The following is a 24068-nucleotide window of genomic DNA, read 5'->3' on the forward strand; positions in this document are numbered from 1 at the left end:
GGCACTGATGCGTTATATTTCTGTAACAGAAAACGAGTAGGAAAGCTGGGGAACTTACATTTAGGAATTTCCTGTTCCTGTACAACAGCTGATGCACACTGCACAATATTCAGTTTTATTGATTGTTTCAGCTTTACTGGCACAGTATCAATGAGTAGGTGGAACTAGAATATGAGATGGAGTCAGGACAAATCAGTCAAAGTGAGATGGAACTACTGTCTTTTTGTGCTTATTATTTTAAAAATGAAAATGTGAAAGCAATTTACCTGGCAGTTGTGCAAATTGCTGTACTTTTTCCTTCATAAATATCTATCCACATAAGAAAGGCGTAAAGGTAATTTTCTTTTGAAGGTAACTACAAAAAAGCAAGCATTTAAATATAATTAATGGTCTGAACATAATTAAATTTATCCCATTGAGAGCAAGTATTGTGCATTACAATCTCTGTTGATTATGATAGTTTGCTCATAAGGAGAAACAGGCTCCCTTTCTAAAAGCAGCAGGTAAAAAAGAAGGAACTGAATGTGTCAAAGTGAAGTGAATAAATAATGGATGTCATGACGCTTCTGTGGAAGCTGTTGGCTTTGAAATCCACTCCCTGGTTGAGTCACACTCCCAGTTCGCTCCCTTCATTTTACATTTAACGGGCCCATCATCTCAAACGCGCGCACAGGCACAAGCACACACAGGCATTTTCTCCTCATCTCTAGCTGGGGCTGTCTGAGGCAGTTAGTGCTAGAGAGGTGGTGATCTCACAGCTACCAGGCAGGTGTTGTGTCCATCTTAGAGGCTAACGTCTGCATACATCAGCTTCAATTTCACCCTCGGTTCTCGGGGCTTGTGAGCCAAGCTTACAGCCACAGGAGGAGACCAGAAGGCACCATCAGCCAAGAGCAAGAATAAATAGCTATATGAGCCTCTTTCGACCAGCTGGTGCATTGTGAAAATGGCAGGGTTTCTCAAAGACCTCTAAGGTTAACTGGTTTTCTTTTGTAGCGGCAAAATTATATCTAAGCTCCTTAAATGGTGCTGTCTGCTCATGCTCATATTTCGAGGGAAAAGGGCTTTAAGCTGTGGATGTCCCAAATGTCTTAACAGCAAATAAATCATTTTCCAGTATTACTGACACCAGGAGATGACAGAAGGTGCCTTGGTATTAAATACCTCATTAAAGTTGAAGCAGACGAAATTGATTTTACGTCCCCACATGACTCTATTACAACTCATACAATAAGGAGTGATCAAAAATAACAGTTTAAATGTGCTCAAACTTTAATTTAAAGAAAAATATTCCACCCTCTGCAGAAAATTTAAAATGCATGCTGTGAGCTCCACGTGTCAGGCTCTCGCGCAGATGGATCAAAGTAAGAGGGATAAAGGGCTCCCTTGCCTTTGATAATAATTAATTACACACTCGAGCAAAAACAAATGCATATGCATGTGTGAAGCTAAATGTGAAGGGATTATACCTCTCAGAGTAATGCAGTGGCCTCTTAGCACCATATCGTAATTTTCTTACTTTGCATTGTGCGCTTGTTTGTTGCTGAATCAAGTAAAATAAGAGCAGAATTGACTTTTTGGAGCAGATGGAAGATGTCCTCTTAATATGAAAAGCCCTGTGAAATATTAAAAGCGTTCGTGTCTTCAGCATGAAGGGGTGCATTTCTTGCTATTTCTGTTATTGTTAAAAAAAAATATGGTAGCCTATATCATTGAAAACAGAACAGAATGTTCTTGTCTCTATGTCTCCAATATCAGAGCGTCGTCCTTCAGCTCTAATGTGACTCATCTGGCTGTCAAACTGGGAAGGAAAGAAGACTGGCTAAAGGCCACTTGTCTCTTCACTGAGCCCAGACTGCGTTTGTTCTGTCAGCCCTGGACAGCTCAACACAGGCTCACATGCCACCTCTGTGTCATGTGTAGGTCAATCTAAAAGCACAGTCAGAAACACTGACATGATCACTAATGCAGACCATACGAACACAAAAATATTACAGAAAAATATTACAAAAACGTAGTTTCTTTGCAGTTTTCTGAGACAGTTAATAGCATGCTAGCTGGCATCACCCAGCTAGTAACAAAGCCTGTATACAAGCTTGTATGCAGAGTGTTTTATCAGTGTAAACAATGATCAAACATTACTCTTAGTGCATAAAGGAAACACTTATAGCATTTTTTTAAAGCACCATTAATGTTAACGCCCTCCTAACTTGGACGTTTCTCAAAGTGGAACTACTTTTATTCCTTTAACTTCAAGGGTTAGCAAGGATACCCAGTTTAAAAACACACCAAACACCCTCAGCATACACTTAGCATGAAACAATTAAATCCCACCTTTTCAACCGCCACGTTAAATATACATTAATATGTTTACTGAGGGCAATTATCTAACCTGTGTAGATGAAATGAGTGAGGAGGGTGTCCAAAAATGGGGGTGTGGGATAAACTTAAAACGACAGTAAGGGCTCTGTCAGATCCCTCCGCCTAATTGACTGTCCCGGTGTGAGCCGCCTCACCTGTTTACACGCTGCTTCTCCCTCCGCCCGCGCTGGCCGCATCATCTCCTCCCTCTCACAGCCGAGCGGGTCTCCGAGTCTCTGTCCTCCAGCTCCAGCTGTATGTCTGCAAGGGCTGCTCTGCGCCGGTGGGGATATATCGTTACCGATGCTTTCCATCTAACGTGAAAATTTCATACAACTGTTTTAAATACCGGCCGAAGCAATGGGAGCTTTCGGAGTGATAATGGGGCTTTTACAGTACGCGGGACTTTACATTCAACTTAACGCAGCTCTCAACGACGGACACGGAGAGGTGGATAATCACATCTCTGGGAACGGTAAGTTGTGTTAATGAGTGTGTTTGTTGGAGTGGGAGAGTGAAGCTCTCATTGCATTGACTCTTAAGTGTTTGGGTGGGGTTTAGTGAACAACAACGTTTGATGTCAGTGATTAGTTCATATACATTACGGATGGGGTGTGTGGGGCTAAATTAAACAATGAGTTGTGCACTTTCATCATGTTTTATTGTGTTTACACCAACGTGCTCGACCATGTTTGAGCATTTTAATATCCCTGTATATGAAACTTGTTTTTCATTACTCATTAAAAGCGCAAACACACACACGCACACACACACACACACACGCACACTTAGGTTAACAACAAGCAGGGGCAGGACAAAGGCTTTTGAAGCCAGGCAGGTGTTTCATCATAATGTCTTCTTACTAAAGTGTCTTCAAAATGTTTGTGTGTATAATTATTGTAGCACACACAAACACACACTCACAAAATAGATGCTGCAACTTTGGTAAATGTTTACATATCCTTAAATGTCAGCGGAAAATAAACATTTTTAATGTTTTTTTTTAATATCAGAGAAAATGTAAGACTAGTATAAACTGTAATAAAGTCAGTCATCTTTCATTTCTTCATTTCTTAACCATGCATTGCTCTTTGGTCTGACAAGTACATTTTTTTTGTTAAATTTTACTTTACACATAACTGACTCAGGTCTTTCCCCAAGGCACAACACCCCCAACCAAACGTCTTGTTTTTAGTAATTTCATACAGTATTCCTAATTATTTTAGGTAATGTCTTTTTTCCCAAGTCAATAGGTGATGGTAGAGACAGAGGGACAGAAAATGTGAGGAGAGATTGGATGGGATGGTGTGCAGTGTAGGGCACCCTTCGAAAATCAGTTTTGCAGTGAGATGGTAGCCTGCCCATTACTGGGACCACTACAGTGGTGTATTAATGTTTCATTTTAAGACAGTTTAGAAAATCTGTGTCTCTGAAAACTTTATTTTGAGTTGTATTTCATCAAAAAGTATAAAATAATAATGCTAATTAATATTGCTAAACAAGAACTGTAGAGTTATGAAAAAGTAGATATGAATTACAAATCCAACAGCACACTGTGTGAGCTGTTCAAATTGACAAGGCTTACCAGAGTAGTTCAACATACGGAAAATTAAACCCAGGGTGGACTGAAGATTTAGTCTGATGTACAACAAAATAAAATCTAACACTATAAAGTAAAACACAAGTGCAAAAGGATGTGCACATTATGTGTTTTAAAGGACAAAATACAGCTTTAGTATTCACCCAGAGGAGAATGAAGTTCTTGTACTGTGCTGTGTGCATTTTATGGATGTGGGTAGAGGCTTGAGATGCCCTGTTACTCAAGTAACTTGCCATATTTCATACTTAGAACTGGCTAAAAAATTGTAAGTTTGCAGTTGTCCGGTTGTCCTTCTAGGTTGGTATTTCACAGAATAACACATGACTTATTGTAGTTTCACTGGGATTGCTGTACTGTACCTGTGCTAACATAAAAATGGTATGTAAAAGCCTACATTAAAATTCCCTTCCCTTTAGATAAGTGTCTACCCTTGCACCGTCAACAGCAGGATCTGTTGGGCAACGATAAAACCTACTTCAGACTGAAACATTTAATGTTTACCTGCACGTTTGAATGCATATTTTCAGGTCATAGTCACTGAAACCACTGTTTCATTATTTGTTATATTTTATTTTACCAGCTCTAATAATTTATTTCAATGTGAAAAACAACTGATTTCGTTTTCTGTGGTTCATACATTGTGAAATTTTGAACAGAATTATCATTTATAGCTAATAGCAATCTCACCTTTCTCCTGCACCTCCTAACCTTACTGTTACATAATTAAATTGCGTGGTTTGCCTTCAGCTTGCTGTGTTTAGCATTTTAGCTTTGACTTGACAAACTATAAATTCTGCAGCGGCGTCACAAGGATGGACTGTACTGGACAGGTTAGAAAATCAGCAGCATTTTTCCCAAAGGAAGCAAATTAAAATCGACTGTAGTGTTGCCATTAATACTGTTTCCCAGGCAAAAAAAAGAAGGAACGCCTCCGTGTGTTTAACAAGAATGAAAAACTATGTTGAGAAAACAACCTAGAAGCTTTCTACTGTCATATTTGTACAACATCAGCTTCACCACCAGAAAACAGAGTTGTACTATCCTTTGTGGTTAGATAAGATTTTTTTTTCTTTTCTTTGTAATCAGACTCTTTGATAAATGGCTCAAGCAGAGGGAAGCCGAGCCTTCATGCAGAGCAGAGAGGCTGGATGCACAGTTCTGGAGAGTGCTTGTTAGATTTAGCCCTGACTCATTTGTTTCAGATAAGTGCATCTGGCCCTTGCACCCCAGTTTCCACTTGAGCTGAAGTGTAGATTGAATCACCTGCAACGCAAAATTATATGTTCTGTCTGAAGACAAACACGTTCAATGGATCAGTAGCTTCACCCCATTGTATGCCACATGCATCAGAATAAGACTCTTACCTGCCATAAGTACTTGAAGGTCAAGTGTCAGCAGTAAGGAAAGCGACAGAAGCTGTAATAAGTGATGTTATGAATGGGGGAGGTCTCGGGGGTAACTTATAACAGGAAGTGATGATAATGATGATGGGAGACATGTTGGAAGCCTTTCAATTTTAGCATAAGATGTTGCAGTGTTAGTGTTCTTTGGCAATGCTCATCCTGCTCTGTGAGTGCACTACCTTCACAGTGTGGGGGCGTGTACCAATTCATTAGGCTTCCAAAGTGGCTAGGATCCTCACCCAGTCCTCTGCTTGGTGTCCTCTTAATGAGGACAGCCAGCTCAGTCAGTTTGCATTGGCTTTTAATTTGATGGAGCTCTGACAGTGCAGGAGGTGGGGGGCAACAGATTGCACAGTCATGCTGTCACAGCAGAGGGTGCTGGTGGAGGCTTGGTAGGAAACAGAAGGGCAGTGAAACAAGAGTGTGTGTAACACAACGTGACTTGAAGTGATGACTGGTGATACAGAAATCTCCTCTGATCTGTAAGAAAAAAAATATCAATCAGTTGTCTTGATATTTCTGTGAAACCTACCTGACTTTACGGACATTCAAGTCAAACAAAAATTAAGCTTTGAACAATCGACTTTCAGTACTTGTAGCTACATTAAAATATCATATTTTATTTAATAAATTAAGACTATTAATAAAAATTTAAATATAACAAAGAATTTCTCATGGAAAAAAAAGCAGTTGGGATTGTTTTAATTATAGATTCATCTGCTGCTAATTTTCCTCCAATAACCGACTGTGATTTGCCCAATTAAATGCTAACAACAGTGAAAAGGTTCATTACGATGACAAGAGATTGATCATTTTACCTGATGCCTTTGGCATATGAAAAATTGTCTGTGAAGTAGGTGATGTTCGTAACACTGAACAACACTTGAGGAGGAATTACGAGAGTTCAGAAAAGCTCCGTTTTCAACAACATTAAGCAGTGAACAGTTGTCATTATCTTAACTGGTGTGTATATTAACATGAGCTGCTTCACTATTAGCAATTACTCGACAGCCACAAATCCAGCCACAGGGGGTCACCAGCTAGTGCATTCCCAGAGCTGGTCCCAAGCCTTGATTATTGGGAGTGTTGGAAGTGCATCCAGTGCAAATGAAACATGCATCCACAGTGGCGACACCTGTGGAAACATTTTTTTGGTACTATTTTAGGTCATCTTAAAATATTTGACGTGTATATTTTAAGAACCAAAATGAACAAAATACTTCTATTTTATATTTAAATACTTCTCTTCATTGGCCTACTATTATGTCTTGAATTGGTTTTATAATGTTATTGTTGACTGGCACCAGTGTATATTTCCGATCTCCTGAAATTGTACACTCCTGGTCTAACCTGAGGTCCTCAGCGAAGGCTAGTTACCCCACAATTTCCCTGAGAAGACCTGAATGGCTCACTTTTGTCTTTTAAATCTCTTAAAGACGCATTTTCATAAGTAGGCTTTCTCTGATCCTCCATTCTGAGTTATTTCTATGTTGTCCTTTGTAATTGCTTTATCACCTTCTGCTAGGGATTTTTAATTTATTTTATATTTGCTTTTAATTTACTTGTTTTTTAATTTTAATTGTCTTCATTCATCGCTTTTAATCTCCCTGTGCTGCCTGTATTGTTATACCTAATGTTTCATCTTTATCTCCTCTTAAATGTTTTATATGCTGTTTATTTCCTGTCTTGTCTCGTGAAGTACTTCCTAATGTTGTTTTTTAAAGGTGCTATATTAATAAAGTTTTATTATTATTATTATTACCAGCAAAAATCTGTGCTGCAGACAGTTATTCTTTGCTTTGCTCATGCATTACAACACAGACATGAATGTAAATTTGTCATGTTATTCTTTTTTATGTTCGTTATATCACTGTATCTAGTCAGATGGCCAAAACAGCTTTTCATAAACACCAAACAAAAAATACATGTATTTCTTCTTCTTTGCAAGCTATATATTAAGACAACTGAATCACATTATTAGCTTGATCATTTTAATGAACACTTATTTACAGTTGTGCATGAGAAAAGTTACCCCAATATGCACCTGCAAAATGTATTTGCATCCAGCCACGTACACGTAATGTTGGCATTGATTTTGAGAACAGCTACTACACATAATATATCATTTGTAAGGATTTGAGTGCTATAAAAATCATTTGTGTGTAGGAGCAGTTTGGGAACAGGAATGCATCGTTATAGTAAGATGATGATGATGATAATTATTTACTATTTTTATTATTAATAATACATTTAAAGCTTGCAATTATCAGTCAACTTAAACTAGTATTATCACTGATGTTATTCTTTCCATCGTTCTAATCCTTACTTTTTTTAAAAAGGGCTCTTAATTTTTTGGGATTTTTTTTTTGTCCCTGTTCTATCAAGTATTTTCCTGGGTTGCTTTAAATATTAGTATTGTGACAATCCCAGTGTACCAAAGTGCACATTCAAGTTTGTTTTTTTTTTTTTTGATAAAGAGGGTTCAGAAAATATAGTACAATAGTGAATATTCTACTTTAACAAGCTCTGTGTGTTATGATTCAGATATTAAACAGATTATTATATGTCTACTTTCAATTCAAGAAAAAGTAACGTGAAAATGTAGCAGCTTAATTCAATGTCCTGTTTAGTTCATTGAAACTGTGTAGACAGGACATGCCAAGCAAGGGCTCCTGCACTCTACTCAAGGAAAACACAGACACCGTTACTTAAAGGCTCTCAAGGGCGACATAGAAGAAAGGAACATAATGTTGTCTTTCATTACTGTGGACTCCAGATGGAGTACGGTGAGCAATCTCGAAAATGCCTCAGAGCCCTGGTATGTGTTGTCAACAATACGTGATACTTCATGTAGCCACATACTGGGAGGAAACGCAGAAATAGCCTCCGTGTCTCGCGTCCCAAGGGCTATGAAAAATTCAGTCCGTAAGCCCGGTGTATCAGTGGCAAAAGGTGGACAGCTGCTTGCTTGAATCCCGGCTCCATCCTTATTTCATTATTTTTAACTTCCACCTTGAATTCAGGCTGAAGGTCTCGCAGTAAATGATAATTTCCCAAAGGACATACCTTTCTGTTTGCCCCAGAGCTGATTCTGGACCAAATACAGCTTTATTGACTTTCTGGCAATTTTTTTGTTTATCAGTATAATTATTTCCCACACCTGGTTATTTGCTGTCACTTGTACTGTAACTGTTGTACAGAAATCTCTTGACGTAATATCCTAGGTGATCCTAATATTTATTTTATATATGTATACAGGTTTAAGAAAAGTAGCTATTGACTACTTAAAAGATGTTTTGAAAGTGCGATAATCTCTAAAGGTTGTCTTGTATTCATCGATCTAACAGAACTCTCAGTAGGCGTTTTTTGTATGCAGGATTAAAGCTTTCTAAGATCAAGATAAATATCTGTATCTGCAGCAGGTCTCTTTATTGCTGCAGCTTCTTGTTGTTTCACCCACGATTCCCTCGGGGCTTCCCTGATTATTAAACCCATTCATCAAATTAGTGAAATCCCTTCTCTCAGGGGGTTTCTGTTCACGGGCTATTTACATTCACCTTGGTCGAAGTTATGTTGTTTATCTGGGTTTTTGTGTCTTGGTATTTACAGCTTTTTCTTCTTCTTAATGATTCGTTTCTTCTCTACAGTGCCCTATAGATGTGACTCAAATGGCACCATTGAGTTAATGAACCCGATTTTACTAGCTGTCCCTGTAAGGCAGCACCTTTTCAGGTGAAAAATGTTTGCACTTAACTTAGAAAAGGATTTCTACAATTCCTCCAGCTACCAGGCATCATTTCTCATATCTCTCTGTAGGACTGGACTGACACATGAAAGCAGCCCTGGAGATGGGCTCAGACGAGCCACATAACCACTGTGGTCCTTGGCCGAGTTTTCTCAACAGTCAAGTATAGCCTGCTGTCAATCATTATACTTTATCTCTCTAAATTCAGCCACACCATTAAGGCCTCTTTAGATTGCATCATAATCTTATTTTTGTGCTTACTTCCTGAAATACATATTTTACACTGATATTATTCTAAGATTTGCATTTAGGGTGATACAATTAGGAATTAGTACGGTATGTAAAGTCCCAGTTTAGGCACAGAGTAGGAAAGGTGAGATTGACTTGGTTTGGATATGGGAGAAATAAAGAGAGACTAAATTGATTGGGAGAAAGAAGCTGAAGAAGAAACAAGTCAAGATCAAAAGAGAAAGGCCAAAGAGGAGACTTAATCGGTGTGCTGTCAAAATGACATGCAGGTGCTTGCCGGGTTGGGAGAAATGGAAAACAGATGATCTGCTGTGGTGACCCCTAACGGGAGCAGCTGAAAAAGGACAAGACTGACATGATACACAGTGACACTGTTTTTTCAGCAGCCTGAATTGTTGATACATGGCAGGATGGATCTAAGCTTTCATATTGTTTGTGTCACTTTGTGACCCCAACATCTCAATGTTGCAGCAGAAATGCAGATTCATTGCAGCAGGCAGCATTTTTTAGTCCTCTATTGTCCAACTTTTGGCCCATCTGCTTCAAAATTCATGTCCCATGTCCAGAAATGCTCTGGTGAATACCTTGGTTGTACCAAGTGGTTATTTTAGTTATTGGCTTCCAATTACTTCGAAGCAGCTAGCCATTCTTTAATCTCAGTCATCTACAAGGCATTTTCACCCAAGAACTGTAGCTCAATGGATATTTTCTCCTTTTTGTGTGGCGAGTGTATGGGGCAATCCCACCAGATCTGCAGTTTTTAAAATACCATGCCAGAGCCTGGTACAGACAACGACACAGTCACTTAAATCACCTCTAGTTTAAACTTCATCTTGACCAGGTCTACATCCCTAAATACAAGAAAAGGAAAAAACAACTGATTGCTGGTTTTTGTCTCTTCAAGTAACTGGCAGTGAGAGGAATATAGAATAACATACACCCTATCCTTTAATGGTTTCACAAAGTAAAAACAGAAGCTTTCAGGGGTGCTGACAAGCTTACACTGCAAGCCTCCTCGCTCTCTCTCTCTCTCTTGCTCACACAAGTACACAAGCATGGACAAGGAAAGATACGGCTGTCACACTTGCTTCTCATCCATGCTAATGAGGCGCCTGTAATTTAGTCATCCTCATACGGCTCAAGCTGCTCCACAACAGGGAGGGAGAGAAAGAGAGGATCGATGCATTGACCTTACACTGCCACTCATACTGGATTTATCCCTCTTGTTTTGCCTTGGACCTGAAGATGAAAAATATTTACCATTACTGGAAAAGTATGGTCTCTGTAGGGCATGAACAAAGTATTTGCCTTTGTTTATATATTTATGTCCTCCACTGGATTGTTTTCTTTCATTATTTCCCCCCTTTTTCATTTTTAATGAGTCTTTGGTGGCTAGAGAGCAGCTGCTCCAGTGTTCTCATGGTCTCACTTCTATCATTGCTCTCTAAGCAATAAAGTAAAAAATGGCAAGGAGGGCCACTTTAAAAATGCATGTACTGTACTTTGCATCTTCAGACAAGCGTCCCCCTGCCTCTGCTTAAAAGATGGTTCTGACAGTACTGCCTTTATGAAAATCCATACTAAGACAAGGCCAGGCCAGACAAGCTCACTCCTTGCCAGCTATATAGCGTTATAAATGAGACAACCCAGTGTGCTTAAGATTTCCCTGGGAGTCAATATCCACTTCAGAAGTACACGCTCTCATTGTACTCTCAGCCAGTTCAGGGCCGTGAAAGTCCACGAACGGAGTCAGCTTTTGTGTTGATTTAGCATTCTACCAAGGTTATTCGATTGATTTCTGGTGATGCTTGTGTGATTAAAGTCAGGAAACAGTTGGACGTCTGCTGAGCAGGCTTGTTACGGCCTGACACTGGCACTGCGCACACCAGCAGACAGTTTGTTTGTCAACAAGTCATGTTTCACAGGCAGGGCTGAGAAGGGCTCCTGCATAGCTAACAGGAATGCAATTTGACAACTGTCAGATGGACAGTCAAACCCTGACAAAGGGCCTGAGTTTATCGAATAGCAAACACTGGATATTGCTTATACTTTTGTCAACAATCATTTAAGTGAGAATGAAGGAAATGTACACGTAATACAGGTGAAATATTCTCATTTATTGTGGTCAATTCCCTCTGTCCGCAAAGTTCATGATCTCTGTGACTCGTGTCTTTCTTGATGTGAAATTTTCCCCTCATACATTTGATCATCAGGCCTGCAGTCACAACAATTAAGGTTCATCATAAATTTTGAACATAAAGCAGAATGCGCACAATTGAGTTGCTGAGTCGGTTGAACTATAGTGTGAAATCTAATTTTCACCCAGATGCTTTTTTTGTCCTTTGATTTAATTTTTTTCTTGAGATTGGTGTGTAAAGTCAAATCTGTAAAAGCTGAATTCTGTGTTTCCAGTCCTTGCATTAAAAAAAATGAAATTTCACTTACAAAAGTATAGAAAAATGTCTTTATTCTCTGTAATTTATGGACTTAAAAAAAATGGTGATGTGGAAAAAGACTGACTGCACATACTCAGAAAGTGTCAGTATGTCAAAATCAAGTAAAAAAGCTCTTTGTTAGAAAATGAAGAAACACTATCCATTAGTTCGTTGTGAAATTGGAGGAAGCATAATTATAACTCAGTAGTTAATGTAGATTTAATGTAGCAGCATAGAGGATTATATGCAAATAGACTGCACTCTCTCTTGTTTGAAACATTGTTGCTATGATACACCACCACAGCTGTACAGGTGTAATGTGTTTAAGTACACTGACAATGTGTGGACATGCATTGTTGAGTTGTGGCTCCTGTGTAAGCAGGGCACAGAGATAGTTTACATATATCATTAAACTATAGCAGACTACATGGTCAAATATTAGAATGAACAGATCATAAAATCATCAGTATAACATCTGTCATTCTGTCTTCCTCTTTAGAAAAAGGTACGACGGTCAGCCTCACTTATGCGTCTTTGTCTCTCCTTCACGTAATCTCTGGTGCGGTGTAATAAGCAGTTGTCAAGGATTAATGCCACATTCATAGATAATCTTGAATACCATATGTCTTCAATAATCCTCATTAGGAATTGACAGTTTGTCCAGTGAAAATCTAGAGGACTCTTAAATTGAAATGGATAAAGAAATGTTGAGTGTGTATAAAAATGTAATGCAGTAACAGAGTGGATGATGAGATTCATCCATCTAACCATTCTGTTTATCCAGTTTAATGTGACGTGAGGGCTGGAGTCTATCCCAGCTGTCATAGGATGAGAAGCGTGGTATGCCCTGCACAAGAATTTATAGATATTTATATACACCTTTTGTGTGAAACACATTTAGCTATGTTTGAAATTCACCTGGATTAAATGCCAGTTATGCGATTTCCTCACTTAGATAACACAAAAGCACTATACCTGCATGGACCACATATATAAAAATGGTATACAAGTAAATGTATTTGATTTATATGTACACTGTAATATTTATACATATTGTAGCACCAAACCAAAGTGTATTGTATTTAAAATCAATACTGCATATTGAGTTTATATTGGTGATAACGCCTGAATCTATGACCAATAGTTGTAATTCTTAGGCTGTTTGCTCAACAAACCCTCGAGAAAAGCTACCTTGAAACATCTCATACATTATAGTGTAGGATCACTGATTAGAAGCCAGAATTACTCTCACCTTTCTCACGAGGTTCGAGTGGTAACTGAAGGATACTACTTAATTCAGAAATTATCTTTCTCGAAAGAGTGCCTGGGCTCATCCTTAGAGGTTATGTGAGGACCTTGATCGTTTGAGAGGGGCTTTGCGGACAGCTGCTACTCCTCTGCTCTGAAAATAGCCAGGTGAGGTAGCTTGAGGATCTCACCCGGATGCCTGCTGGATGTCTCCTAAATGAGGTGTTCCAGGCATAGGAGGAAGTCCTGGGCTAGACAAGATATTACATCTGTTGGTTGGTTGGTTTGGCCAGGGCAGAGTGAGGTCTGGACATATATGCATATATGAGACGGCTACCTTTGCAACCTGAACCTGGATAAGTAGCAGAAAATGGATGGATGAAAGGATGATATTTTTCTGTTATTTTTCCAGGAGATAATGTGAGAAATTACTGACTTTTGTTTGTTTTTTTTATTTCCATTTGTCATTTTCCTCTCGTCTATCTAGTAAAGGATTTCTTACTTTATCCTTTCATCTTTTTTGAATTGTTGTGATTCTCTGGGCAGTGTGTGTGTGTGTGTGTGTGTGTGTGTGTGTGTGTGTGTGTGTGTGTGTGTGTGTGTGTGTTAAATAAAGACAACGCTTATGGATGTTAAATGCTGCAGGATGATTTAGAAGCCTTGTTATTCTCTGCCTTTACCTCAGCTGGGATTTTGTTGTATTGGGAACACGTGTGCATTAAAACATGCAGCAGAAACACATGGCTGAACGTGGTCAACTTGTGGCAAAGAAATAATGCGTTGCACCTTTTTAACATGTGTTTCAATTCTACATAGCTACATTCAGACAGAGACACACACACACACACACACACACACACACACACACACACACACACACAGTATGCTGAATTGAAGCCACACAGCGAGTTACACACAGGGTAATTCTCCCAGGATGCTGAACACCTGCCAAAGCCAGTGGGCAAGGCTCCAGGAGATGTAGTGAGCTACTCTTGAGACTGTTGGAAGAATCTCTTTATGCCAGACACCAGAACGCCAGCAGACACATATTGCCCACTCAGCGAGCGGAAAGTGCAAAGGGGAACCGAATAAAAGGAGGAATGAAAGTGAGAAAGGATACTTAATAGGTAGAAAGTAAAAATGAAAGGGTAATAGGAACAGGGAGATAGGAGAGTAAAGATGCTATTGTTTTCAACAATTGGGGGTAGACTTTTAAGAAAGATGTCGGTGGGCTAGTGAGAGAGACAAGCAGAGAGAAGGCAAAGGATTTAAAAGAAAAGAAAGAGGTTAAAAATTGAAGGAAAAAATCTTACCTTTACAGATTCAGGGTCTTATTGGCTGGCAGGGGAAGTGGAAAAGTGCAGGAATTACCTTGCAGGTATAAGCCTGTGCTGGTACTGTAGCTCTGGACGCGAGGACTACCCATGCAGCTTTCTCCTTGACTTGACTTTGACATCGGATGCTGTGGCTTCAAATGGCTGTGGACACTCAGAACTGGTCATTTTTCAAGAGTTCTCCTTTATTCTCTATTTTGATTTTAATTTTAAAGAACTGTTTCAATAAAAGGTTTTTTCCAATGTAACCAGTTAGACTGTTAAAGCCAACACCAGTTCAGCATGAGTCTGATTGAAAGCTGACCTAAATATGTGTGCTACTGTTTTGATACTCTGACTGGCTAATCATTAACTATTATTTAGATAAAAAGAAAAAAAGTATTATTTTTAGCATTTTTATGTAATCCTTTCACAACCAGTAGATGAGCAAACCAAGATACATCATTAAAAACCACGTGAGAATTTCCAGTCCACTTGTTGGCCACATGTGGCTGAAGCACGAGCAACAAAGGAAAATTCAGGAAGAAGGTGACGTGTTACAGACCTCTGGACACCATGGAGAATCCATGTCCATTTCATAGCTAATTGCTAGCCTGTACTGACCTTTGGACATCTATGGTCAGTGTTGGGGAGTAACTGAATACATGTCCCGCTGTTTCGTATTTAAATTACAAAATATGAGTAACTGTACTCTGTTACAGTTACCGTTTAAAAAGGTGGTATTCAGAAAACAGTTACTTTGTTGAAATAAATGGATTACATGGCGGTCTTTTCCTGTTTCATATCTTAGGCTATGCTCTCTCTATTTTTGGTAATTCAACGCCTGTGGAAACCCAAACAAAACACGCATTAAGAGGCTCAAATGCCTGTGTCTCAATCTCGTGTCTCATAATGACGTGAGGAAATATTTTTAAAAATTACTGTTCAAAAAATGATTTAATATGAAGACAGAGTGTTAGAGGCATAGCCCTAAAGAATGTAGCCTCATGGGCAGTGTAGTCCGTGTTGCAGGGAGAATGGACTGCCATACCCTTTATGTGTCTGTGAGCCTTTCAACGCCTCTCTCTCTCTCTCTCTCTCTCTCTCTCTCGTTAGCTAAGTAAGTAAGTAAGTAAAATTTTATTTATATAGCACATTTCTAGATAAAAGATCACAAAGTGCTTCACAAGGTATAAAACAAAAACAGTCAAAAGTTAACAAAATGCAATTTTAAAAAGATATGTTTGACCCAGACAACAAAGTAAAGCTAGTTTTCTGCTACAAGCCTGACACGGAACCTGACGTATTAGCAAGAGGTCCCTTTACTACGGCTTGGAGCCGCGGACCTGTTTTATATACACACGGAATAGCTTTCTATACGAGATCGCTGCAAAAAGTGCAGCCTTACCTAATGTCAAGTAATCCAAAGTATTCAGAATACGTCACTCTCACTGAGTAACGTATTGGAATACGTTACAAAATACATTTTGGGGCATGTATTCTGTAATCTGTAGTGGAATACATTTTAAAAGTAACCTTCCCAACACTGTCTGTGGGGCCCTGCTGTATCCCAGAATGCTAAGCATACATGGCTACAGGAAGGTGTTTTGGGCAAACTTCCCTGGTAGTTGGGTCAGATTGTGGTTGAATCATGTTCACTCTGTAAATGACCTGCGAGTGTTGTGTTGTGGTTGTGTGTCCACACCAAAGGGGAAAACTAACCAGAGTTCAATTAAAACAGACTAAACACCACAAAATACACAAAATACAATGGTGTGTCTAGGATGTTACAAAGTTATTTACTTCAGCTAATATGTTACTCATGCTCATTCAGTAATGTTATCATGCCGTGTCATGTAATAGAAGCGTTCCAAATTTCACAGCTTATGCTCTTCAGCAAAGACTTAAAATCTTGAAGATGTAAAAGTGTTTACGTGTTAATTAGACATAAAACACGGGCGACCGTGGTTCAGGGGGTTGGGAAGCTCATCTTGTAACCGGAAGGTTGCTGGTTCGATCTCCAGCTCTGTCTTTCTTGGTCGTTGTGTCCTTGGGCAAGACAGTTCACCTACAGCTGACTACTGGTGTTGGCCAGAGGGGCCGATGGTGCAATATGGCAGCCTCGCTTCTGTCAGTCTACCCCAGGGCAGCTGTGGCTACAGCTGTAGCTTGCCTCCACCAGAGAGTGAATGAATAGTGGAACTGTAAACTGTTATTATTAATTACTTGGGACACTTACCTTTTTATTACATTTTGGTTCCATTGGCCTTTGCAGTGTTCTCTGTTGGATCATCTCCCCAAGTGCTTTTAACAGAAGGGTTTTGATACTCCTGTATTGGTCAATTAATAATTTATTATGTTGAAACATTTTATTTTTTAAAGATATTCCATACCTTCCTTTTTGTGCTTACTTGCTTTGTGTTTCTTACTTTCTACAGTATGTCGCACACAAACAGCCTTTTTTCCCCCCGCAGTAGTGCAGTCTGTTCCAAGTGACAGATGCTGCAGTGCTGTGCCGCTGGCTGTTGATACTGTGTCTGGAGGACAGAAAAGTGTGAGAACCTGCATTGAGTAAGAAAACCCAGATGATTGAAATGCCACCCTTGGTTGTTTTGCTCTTATATTTTGTGCGTGACGTACTTCTCTGCCTTCCCCGGCTTCAGTTGTAGCACCATATGTTGAAAGCGCAATATAACAAGACATTGTTATTAGTTTTGCCTGACATCTGTGCTCTTCGTCAGAGATCTGAGAGGCAAGATCGCCACTGCTGAATAATGAGACGTATACTCTTACAGAGTGCTTTTCATTGCAGAGCATCATATTGTAGTATTATGAAAAGTAGCTGCGTTGGCATAAAACCATAAAGAAAATGTCTTTTCTCAGAAATGTCAATCTTTGCACCACCTTCTAGAGTGACAGTAAATAGGTTAGCTGCTCCTTTTCTCTTATTATTTGTTTAGTCTTATTAAAGCTGAATGAATAGAATATGTAGATGTCTCTAATTTCTGTAACTACTCTAACTTCATGCCTTGGCTGTAATATTTATTTATTTATTTTGCCAGACGTTATCGGCCTTGTCATGTTACAATTTTCTGGAATGTTTCACTTTATAACAGTCGTCACAAGTTCTCCCAGGTGCTATTTCTGAATGTCTTGATCTGTTCAAAATGAACAATTATTGTGGTTTCCTAGCAAGAAAGCCACGCACCATCAGGTTACAGTTAATCTTTGTACCTGCTGTGATTACAGTCTGCACTGGCAGTGTAGGGGTAGTTAGCGCAACGGGAAATTGTCTCAGCAGATGCAGCTTACTGTGCAGAAAAATCTGAAGAAAATGTGCACATTTACAGTTTTTGTTTCCTTTTGCTTATCATAGATCTGCACTTCCTATTGTTTTTCTGTTTAGCTGTCTGTGCACATCTGATCTGCCCCGAAACGTTCTATAAAGGCTGGCAGTTTAAAATAAAAGACATTTATGTCTGTAAAATGTTTCTTTTCTTATGGGGGCATTTTTACTTTTGCATTACAATGAAAGTGTCCGATTGAAAATGTCAGGAGATAGAATTTGCTGTTGTCTAGTGAATCTTTTGTTAAGACTGTTATTTCTGCAATCCACAGTGACATTTCAACCTGAGCTAGGAACTTATGGTTTATTCATAGTTTGTCTTTCATCATGTCATCATGTTTTGTATTGTTGTACTGTTTGTATTTTTAAACCTTGAACCTTTTGCATGTTCTCTGTTTTAACACGAAATATTGCCCAACACATACATTAGAAAGTGCGGTTTCTGCCCTTTTATCTGCCGGCATCTTAACTGTTAGATTGTTAGGCTGTGATGAAACGTAGACAGTAGAGAAATATTTGGTTGTTTGGTGACTGAAGTGTTATTTTTTTTTAGCATAAATAAAGTGTATTGTAGTGTAACTTATTAAGTACTTTAATGTTAAAGTGATTTCTTTCAGGAGATCTCTCAAAAGCTTAAAGGAAATGTGTCTATATGTATGATTTTGGTCTGCCAATGTAAAAGCAGTTTTTATCTGAGCAAATACTGACAGCAGGATGTTAGGACCTTTTGGAAACGTCTCTATTGAATGTGTTGCATTCACGGCAGTGGTTGAAGGGCAGGGCAGTATAGAGAAAATCACTTGGGGCCATGCAACACAATATTATCTGTGGCCGTGTGAGACACAATACAAGCTATTTTACCAATATGTTTGGTGTTGAGATAAGACATCCAAGGCTACGAAGCTACCCATACACTAATACATTAGTCCTGCAAGAAACCAGTCTTTGTAAGGATTGCAATGCATTTTTTTCAGTCCAGACTTCTTTAAATCAAACTGAAAAGTCTCCAAAACTATTGAATTGCTATGGCATTTAAAGTATTAATTCTGGTAAAGCAAAAGTGAGGTGCTGAATGCCAGTAAAACTGTTGAACATTAGCATAAAGTCTTTGTTACTGTAATTTTTTCGATTGTCATTTTTGAATATGAGCGTTGAAGTCGGAACTGCTCTGTGCCAAAGAACAGCCTCTCGACACAGCTTCATTAGAAGTAAACTCCCTTAGGTGACCAAAACTGTTGTGCGTTGTTGCTACACAGGGCTCTGCTGGCTGTTGTCTGCAAGTTGCCGCTGCGGATTGTCACCAGGGGGCAGTGTTAAAATATTTGGAAAAACTAGTAATGTTTGTGGCTCTTGTTTGTGTTTGTGCTGGTCCTTTAGCTTCGCCCCTGTTGCAGAGAAGACAGAACTCCTAACACACAAAGAGCTTTTTTTGTAGTAAAATGAGCATTAATGAAAATTCTCCGTTTCTCACGTGTGCACTGTAAGTCTTTGCTTTTCTTGCTTCTCTCTGCAGTGAGCTCTTTCCTCTTTAAGTGACCATTTAAACCTCAGGTTTCCACTTACTCATAGCATCATTACTGGCAGAACACATGCTTTTCATTTATTTGTTATTTATGTAGCTATTTTTCTAGAGTGTTTTTAAAGTGTATCAGATATCGAGATATTGTGTCCCTATGAAAAAATGTTACAATTGTATGTAAATTGAATGCATAGTTGGGGAAAATGGATAAAAAAAAAGTGTTCAAACAAGATTACACTGTTGCACATTTGCATGCAGACCAGATAACTTAGTCACAAAGTGTCCGGTGTCTATCCTACTTTTCTGCCTTTTTCTCTTTTGGCCCCAGAGAGTCTCAAAACTACAGCAGGTCTCCTCCTGACAAATGAGGCCACTGCCTGGCTGCACCGCAGCAGTGCAAGGGCACAGAGGCTTTAGGAGTCTGTCCAGTGGCACTAAAGCCTCTCTCTGCTTGCCTATTCTCAGCTTTTTTCCCCCATCAAGCCTACTTTTCATCTTTGCAGAAAGCAGAGTGAATATCAGTTTCAAATAATAAAAACTCCTCTCTTACTCACTTTTCTGAAAGATTGTTATTTTCTCGATAAGACTTAAAATATTACCTGATAGTCTATATGGCTTTTGTCCTTATTGCTCTTCAAAGAGCGATGGGTTTTTCAGTACCTTTCCTTTTGTTTTACAGTTTTGCCAGGTGATGGCAGAAACCAAAACAGAGCTACAGGAAGAGTGAATGTTGAACTGTACATTTACATTTGATCAATACACATCACCTGTGATGCTTTATGTGCATTATACTTTTACTCTGGAGCATATTAATTATATTCTAATTTTAATGGCCAATGCGCTGCCAGCACAACATTGAGCTGACTGAAATTAGATTACATTTCATGGTTGTAACCTCAAAATTGCATTGGTATTGATTTAATTTCTAAAGCTGCATAAATCTAATTTTGTGTTACACTGATTGGGTTCAGTATGTTTTTGTCTGCTCAGACCTTATACACATTACTGTGTATAAGGTCTGAGTAATGTAGTAACTTCTAATAAGTCAAAGTTTTCAAATTTAATGAATTTTATTTAATTGAAATTATCAGTCATTGACAATGAGTTCTTAAAATCCATCACTGCTGCAGTCGGGCTTCATTTGTCACATCTCAGACGTGTGTGGGCTTGTGATGCAAAAGGTATTCCCTAATTATTGTCTCCACAGCCTTTAGGTAGGTCAGCTTTACCTATAATATAATCAGTTTTATTAATGCACTCAAAACAACTGAAAAGCACACTGATATCTAAAGAAAAGCTAATTGAATTGTCAGTTTGCTGCATTGATTGCTTTTACTTTAGCCCAAACATAAGAGAGCATGATCCCTCTTCTGTATTTTTTCCTTGTCAGTTTAGAGCAGCTATAACCAGCTGAAAATATTTCACTTCTACACTCTTTTTTTTTTTTTAGTATTCCTTGGTTAACTAACTGGTTTAATTTATTTAGTATTCAACTTTTTGCTGTGTATGTGTTTTATTTTGTTTCATTTTTAGATTTCTATTTGTGCCTCACGTTTGTTTCTATGAGCATCCCAAGCAAACTGAGACAAATTCAGGAACTGATTGATTACCACCAACCTGATCATGACTGTTATCATCCTGCAGTGCAAACAGACCTACGGTATAAAATCATTGCTTGGTTGGTTGAATACACCACTCTTTCCTGAATCCTTATTTTTATTTTTATTTAAGTTCCAACACTGTGTCCTTGGCTTACAGTTTTTCTCATGTATGAGTGTGATGCAGTAATGCCACATTGTCACAAGGCTCTTTGACAAATAATGTTTCTGTCCTTTTAAGCCCATCTCTCTCTGTCTCTGTCTCTCTGTTGCAGCACTGTTTACAGAGGTCCCACACGACATCACGACACACAGTGGTGAGGATGTAGAGATGGCCTGTTCCTTCCGTGGGGCGGGCTCTCCGTCCTACTCCCTGGAGATCCAGTGGTGGTATATCAAGGACTATAGAGAGTGGCAAGAGAAGCCTCCCTATATCACTAATAATGTAAGCAACTGTAATGGAAGTTCCTTTATTGTATATGTACAGTGATTTCTTGATGGAGTCACCTGTAGCCCAGTGAAGGTGAAAAACTCCTGTAATACCTCAGCAAACTTAAACTCAACCATCCTATATTTAACTTTAAACAAGAAAATATTTGTTAAAAATATATATCTTAATTCCAATTACAGATGAAACAGGGCTGCTTTAGCTTAAAAGTAGTGAATTAACAGCTGAAATAGCTAGAAATTATTTCATGGCTCCAAAAAATACTAGATGGATCAAAATAGTACATATATAACTGATATTGCAACACATCCAGAACAAAGCAAAGATTATATAAATCATTTCTTGCAACCTTAATCACTGTACACTTTTTTTTATTGCTGAACATCCGTTTTAACATTCACTTTTTCAGATTTTACACAGTTTCTTATGGCACGTCCACTTGGACTAAACCCAAAGCTTACTGAATATCAGTCAAAGGGAAATGCAGTGGCACAAACCCTCTTGCATGGAAACCAAGGTATAATTGCTGATTAGCATTTGCCAGCACTGGGGGAACAGGTTGACTCTCTCCCATCATGGGGGGACTCGAGCTCCCCTGTTGTGCCTCTAGACACTATAATTGGTGCTGAGAAAGAAATAGATTTTCAAAATCTCTTTCTGCTCCATGCATAATTCATACCTATGCCCAAAAGAATACCTCTGTGCCTCTGCATACCCAATCACGCAAACTCTCCTGCTCACAGGCTTACATGCTTGGCACTGTGGAGTGTGTTCTTGTGCATGCACATTTGAACACACACACACGTATAAACCTCAGCTAGACGAGAACAAGGAGAACAAGGTAAACACATCAGAAAAGCAATCCAAACAAGTAATCCTTTGCTTTAAAAGAAAAAATACTGATACATCAGTCGTGTTTGTTCCTGTTCCTCCAGTGAGATGCTGCTAAGAATGAGATCTATTTATTTTTTTTGAAAAACCTGCCTCAGTCGCTTTCTGCTGTTAACTTTTCATCCGTATTTCCGTGCAGGTCGTACCTTTGGAGGAGACTGTCAGAGGTGCCACTAAAATTAGTGTAAGTTTGATGTGGTATCAATCAGCTGTCACCTAGAAAAGTCATGTTTGATTAAAGGCATTATCAATCACGATTATGGACATGTAAGAAATCACACTCTTGTAACACTCATTTCCATTTCTTGATAGATGCTCTTTTGACATTTCACCAAACTAAACATAAACAAGAAAACTTGATCTTTTCTGCTCATTAGGTGGTGAAAGTGGCCGGTAGTAACATCTCCCACAAACTCCGTCTCTCCAGCGTCAAACCAACAGACGAGGGCACGTACGAGTGCCGCGTGATCGACTACAGCGGTGCTGTGGCGCAGCACCACCGCGTCCGGGCCTACCTCCAGGTGAAGCCCGAGAGAAGTCAGGGATCAGAGGGTGTCCAGTATAAGTCGCAGGGCAGTCACCCACACTTGCCCCATCAATCTGACTGTGACGAGACCTGTGTGCTTTAAAACGAGCCATGTGCCCGGCACTTTGCATGACTTCACTCTGTAAAGAGGGACACTCATCAGCACACTTAATTTATCACACGGCTGAGACCCTTTGTGTTTCATGGTTTGATTGTTCATGGTTTTACTGACAGTACATCTGATTGACTTCATCTCTGTGCATTAAGTTTACCATAATGTGACAGTAAGGCTGTAATGACAAAGTTTTATGTTATTATTGTAGGCCCAAGATACAGACAGACGATGCAGTGTGCCACTTCTATTGTCTTTTACCAAAACGTGTGCTGAAAGCTGCAGTATTTCAGTACGAATGCTTTGTAAGAAAAAACTGAATAATTTTACACTTTTTTCATTATCTGAAAACTTTTCCGTGCATTGGTTTTAAATCGTGTAGTCCTTGTTTTTTGGCGCCTTAAGGGCAAAGTGTATATTTAGCTTTCTAACCATAACTAGTATGTCTGTAACAATGCAAGTGTACGCCCTCGTCACATCGAGATGAGATATCTGTTCTTGTGTATTCACTTATTTGCACTGTATACTTTTGTTTCACAAAGTTAGTCAGTGCCAATCAAATATTACAAACCTCAGCTAGTACGTAAATCACACTAAAATTTTGTCCTAGTTTTCTGAACAAAGATACCCTTTGTTTTGTTTTTTCCCCAAATCACTCCTCGACTGTGTTTGCCCCGTTGCTACTGTTGTGTTAAATGCTTTCATTTTAAATTATAAATTTGATTCTGTGATTCTGGTCTTCCGTCTTGTGTTTGATCAAATAAAGTTTTACGGTAATTTAAATACATTTCAAGGTGTGCAGACTGACTACTCGTGAGATCCAGTGATGCTTTAAATTCTTTATATCAGTTATATGGTATGTTTACTGCACACTAATCACTCTGCATGTTTGTAAGATTATAGGTAAGTCGTGTTCTTGAGTGGTGAATTGTGTTATGTGCTTTTGGAGCATACAGTCACGTTTTACGGTGTGTAAGCTGACACATTTGTAGACGGGATAAACAAAGGATTTTCCCCGTGCATTGTATTATATTCCGAGCTGCCACAAACGGCTGACAGATTGTGTTGTGCTGCCAGCTACTGTGCAACACAAACAGTGCATTCTTCAAAAGCTTTGCAGGCTTTCTTTTTCTTAACAGTTTATCTCCCTGACCAGCAGAGAGCACTGCTTCCTCCAAGCTTTGAAATGCAGTAAGTCACAAACATGCAGAGACACTTCCATGCACTCGTGCCTTTAGAGGGAAGAAAAAAACAGGAATACTGATGCTTTCTTT

General features: G+C 39.0%; 1 protein-coding gene across 1 annotated transcript; it reads left to right on the forward strand.

The window, feature by feature from the left end:
• Positions 1-2471: 2471 nt before the first annotated feature.
• Positions 2472-23581, forward strand: vstm2lb (V-set and transmembrane domain containing 2 like b). Its single transcript, XM_026168442.1, has 4 exons — positions 2472-2836; positions 21093-21262; positions 22296-22340; positions 22534-23581. Exons 1-4 carry the CDS (start codon positions 2722-2724, stop codon positions 22783-22785), a joined length of 582 nt encoding a protein of 193 aa, XP_026024227.1. The 5' UTR covers positions 2472-2721; the 3' UTR covers positions 22786-23581.
• Positions 23582-24068: the final 487 nt, after the last annotated feature.

This window comes from Astatotilapia calliptera, chromosome 5, assembly GCF_900246225.1.
Source record: "Astatotilapia calliptera chromosome 5, fAstCal1.2, whole genome shotgun sequence".
NCBI lineage: Eukaryota > Metazoa > Chordata > Actinopteri > Cichliformes > Cichlidae > Astatotilapia > Astatotilapia calliptera.

Excerpts from the sequence above, each read along its gene's own strand:
- vstm2lb (XM_026168442.1), top strand. The coding sequence starts at position 2,722 with ATGGGAGCTTTCGGAGTGATAATGGGGCTTTTACAGTACGCGGGACTT. Across the intron at positions 2,837-21,092 it reads TAATCACATCTCTGGGAACG|CACTGTTTACAGAGGTCCCA; the intron begins GTAAGTTGTGTT and ends TCTCTGTTGCAG. Across the intron at positions 22,341-22,533 it reads GAGGTGCCACTAAAATTAGT|GTGGTGAAAGTGGCCGGTAG; the intron begins GTAAGTTTGATG and ends TCTGCTCATTAG.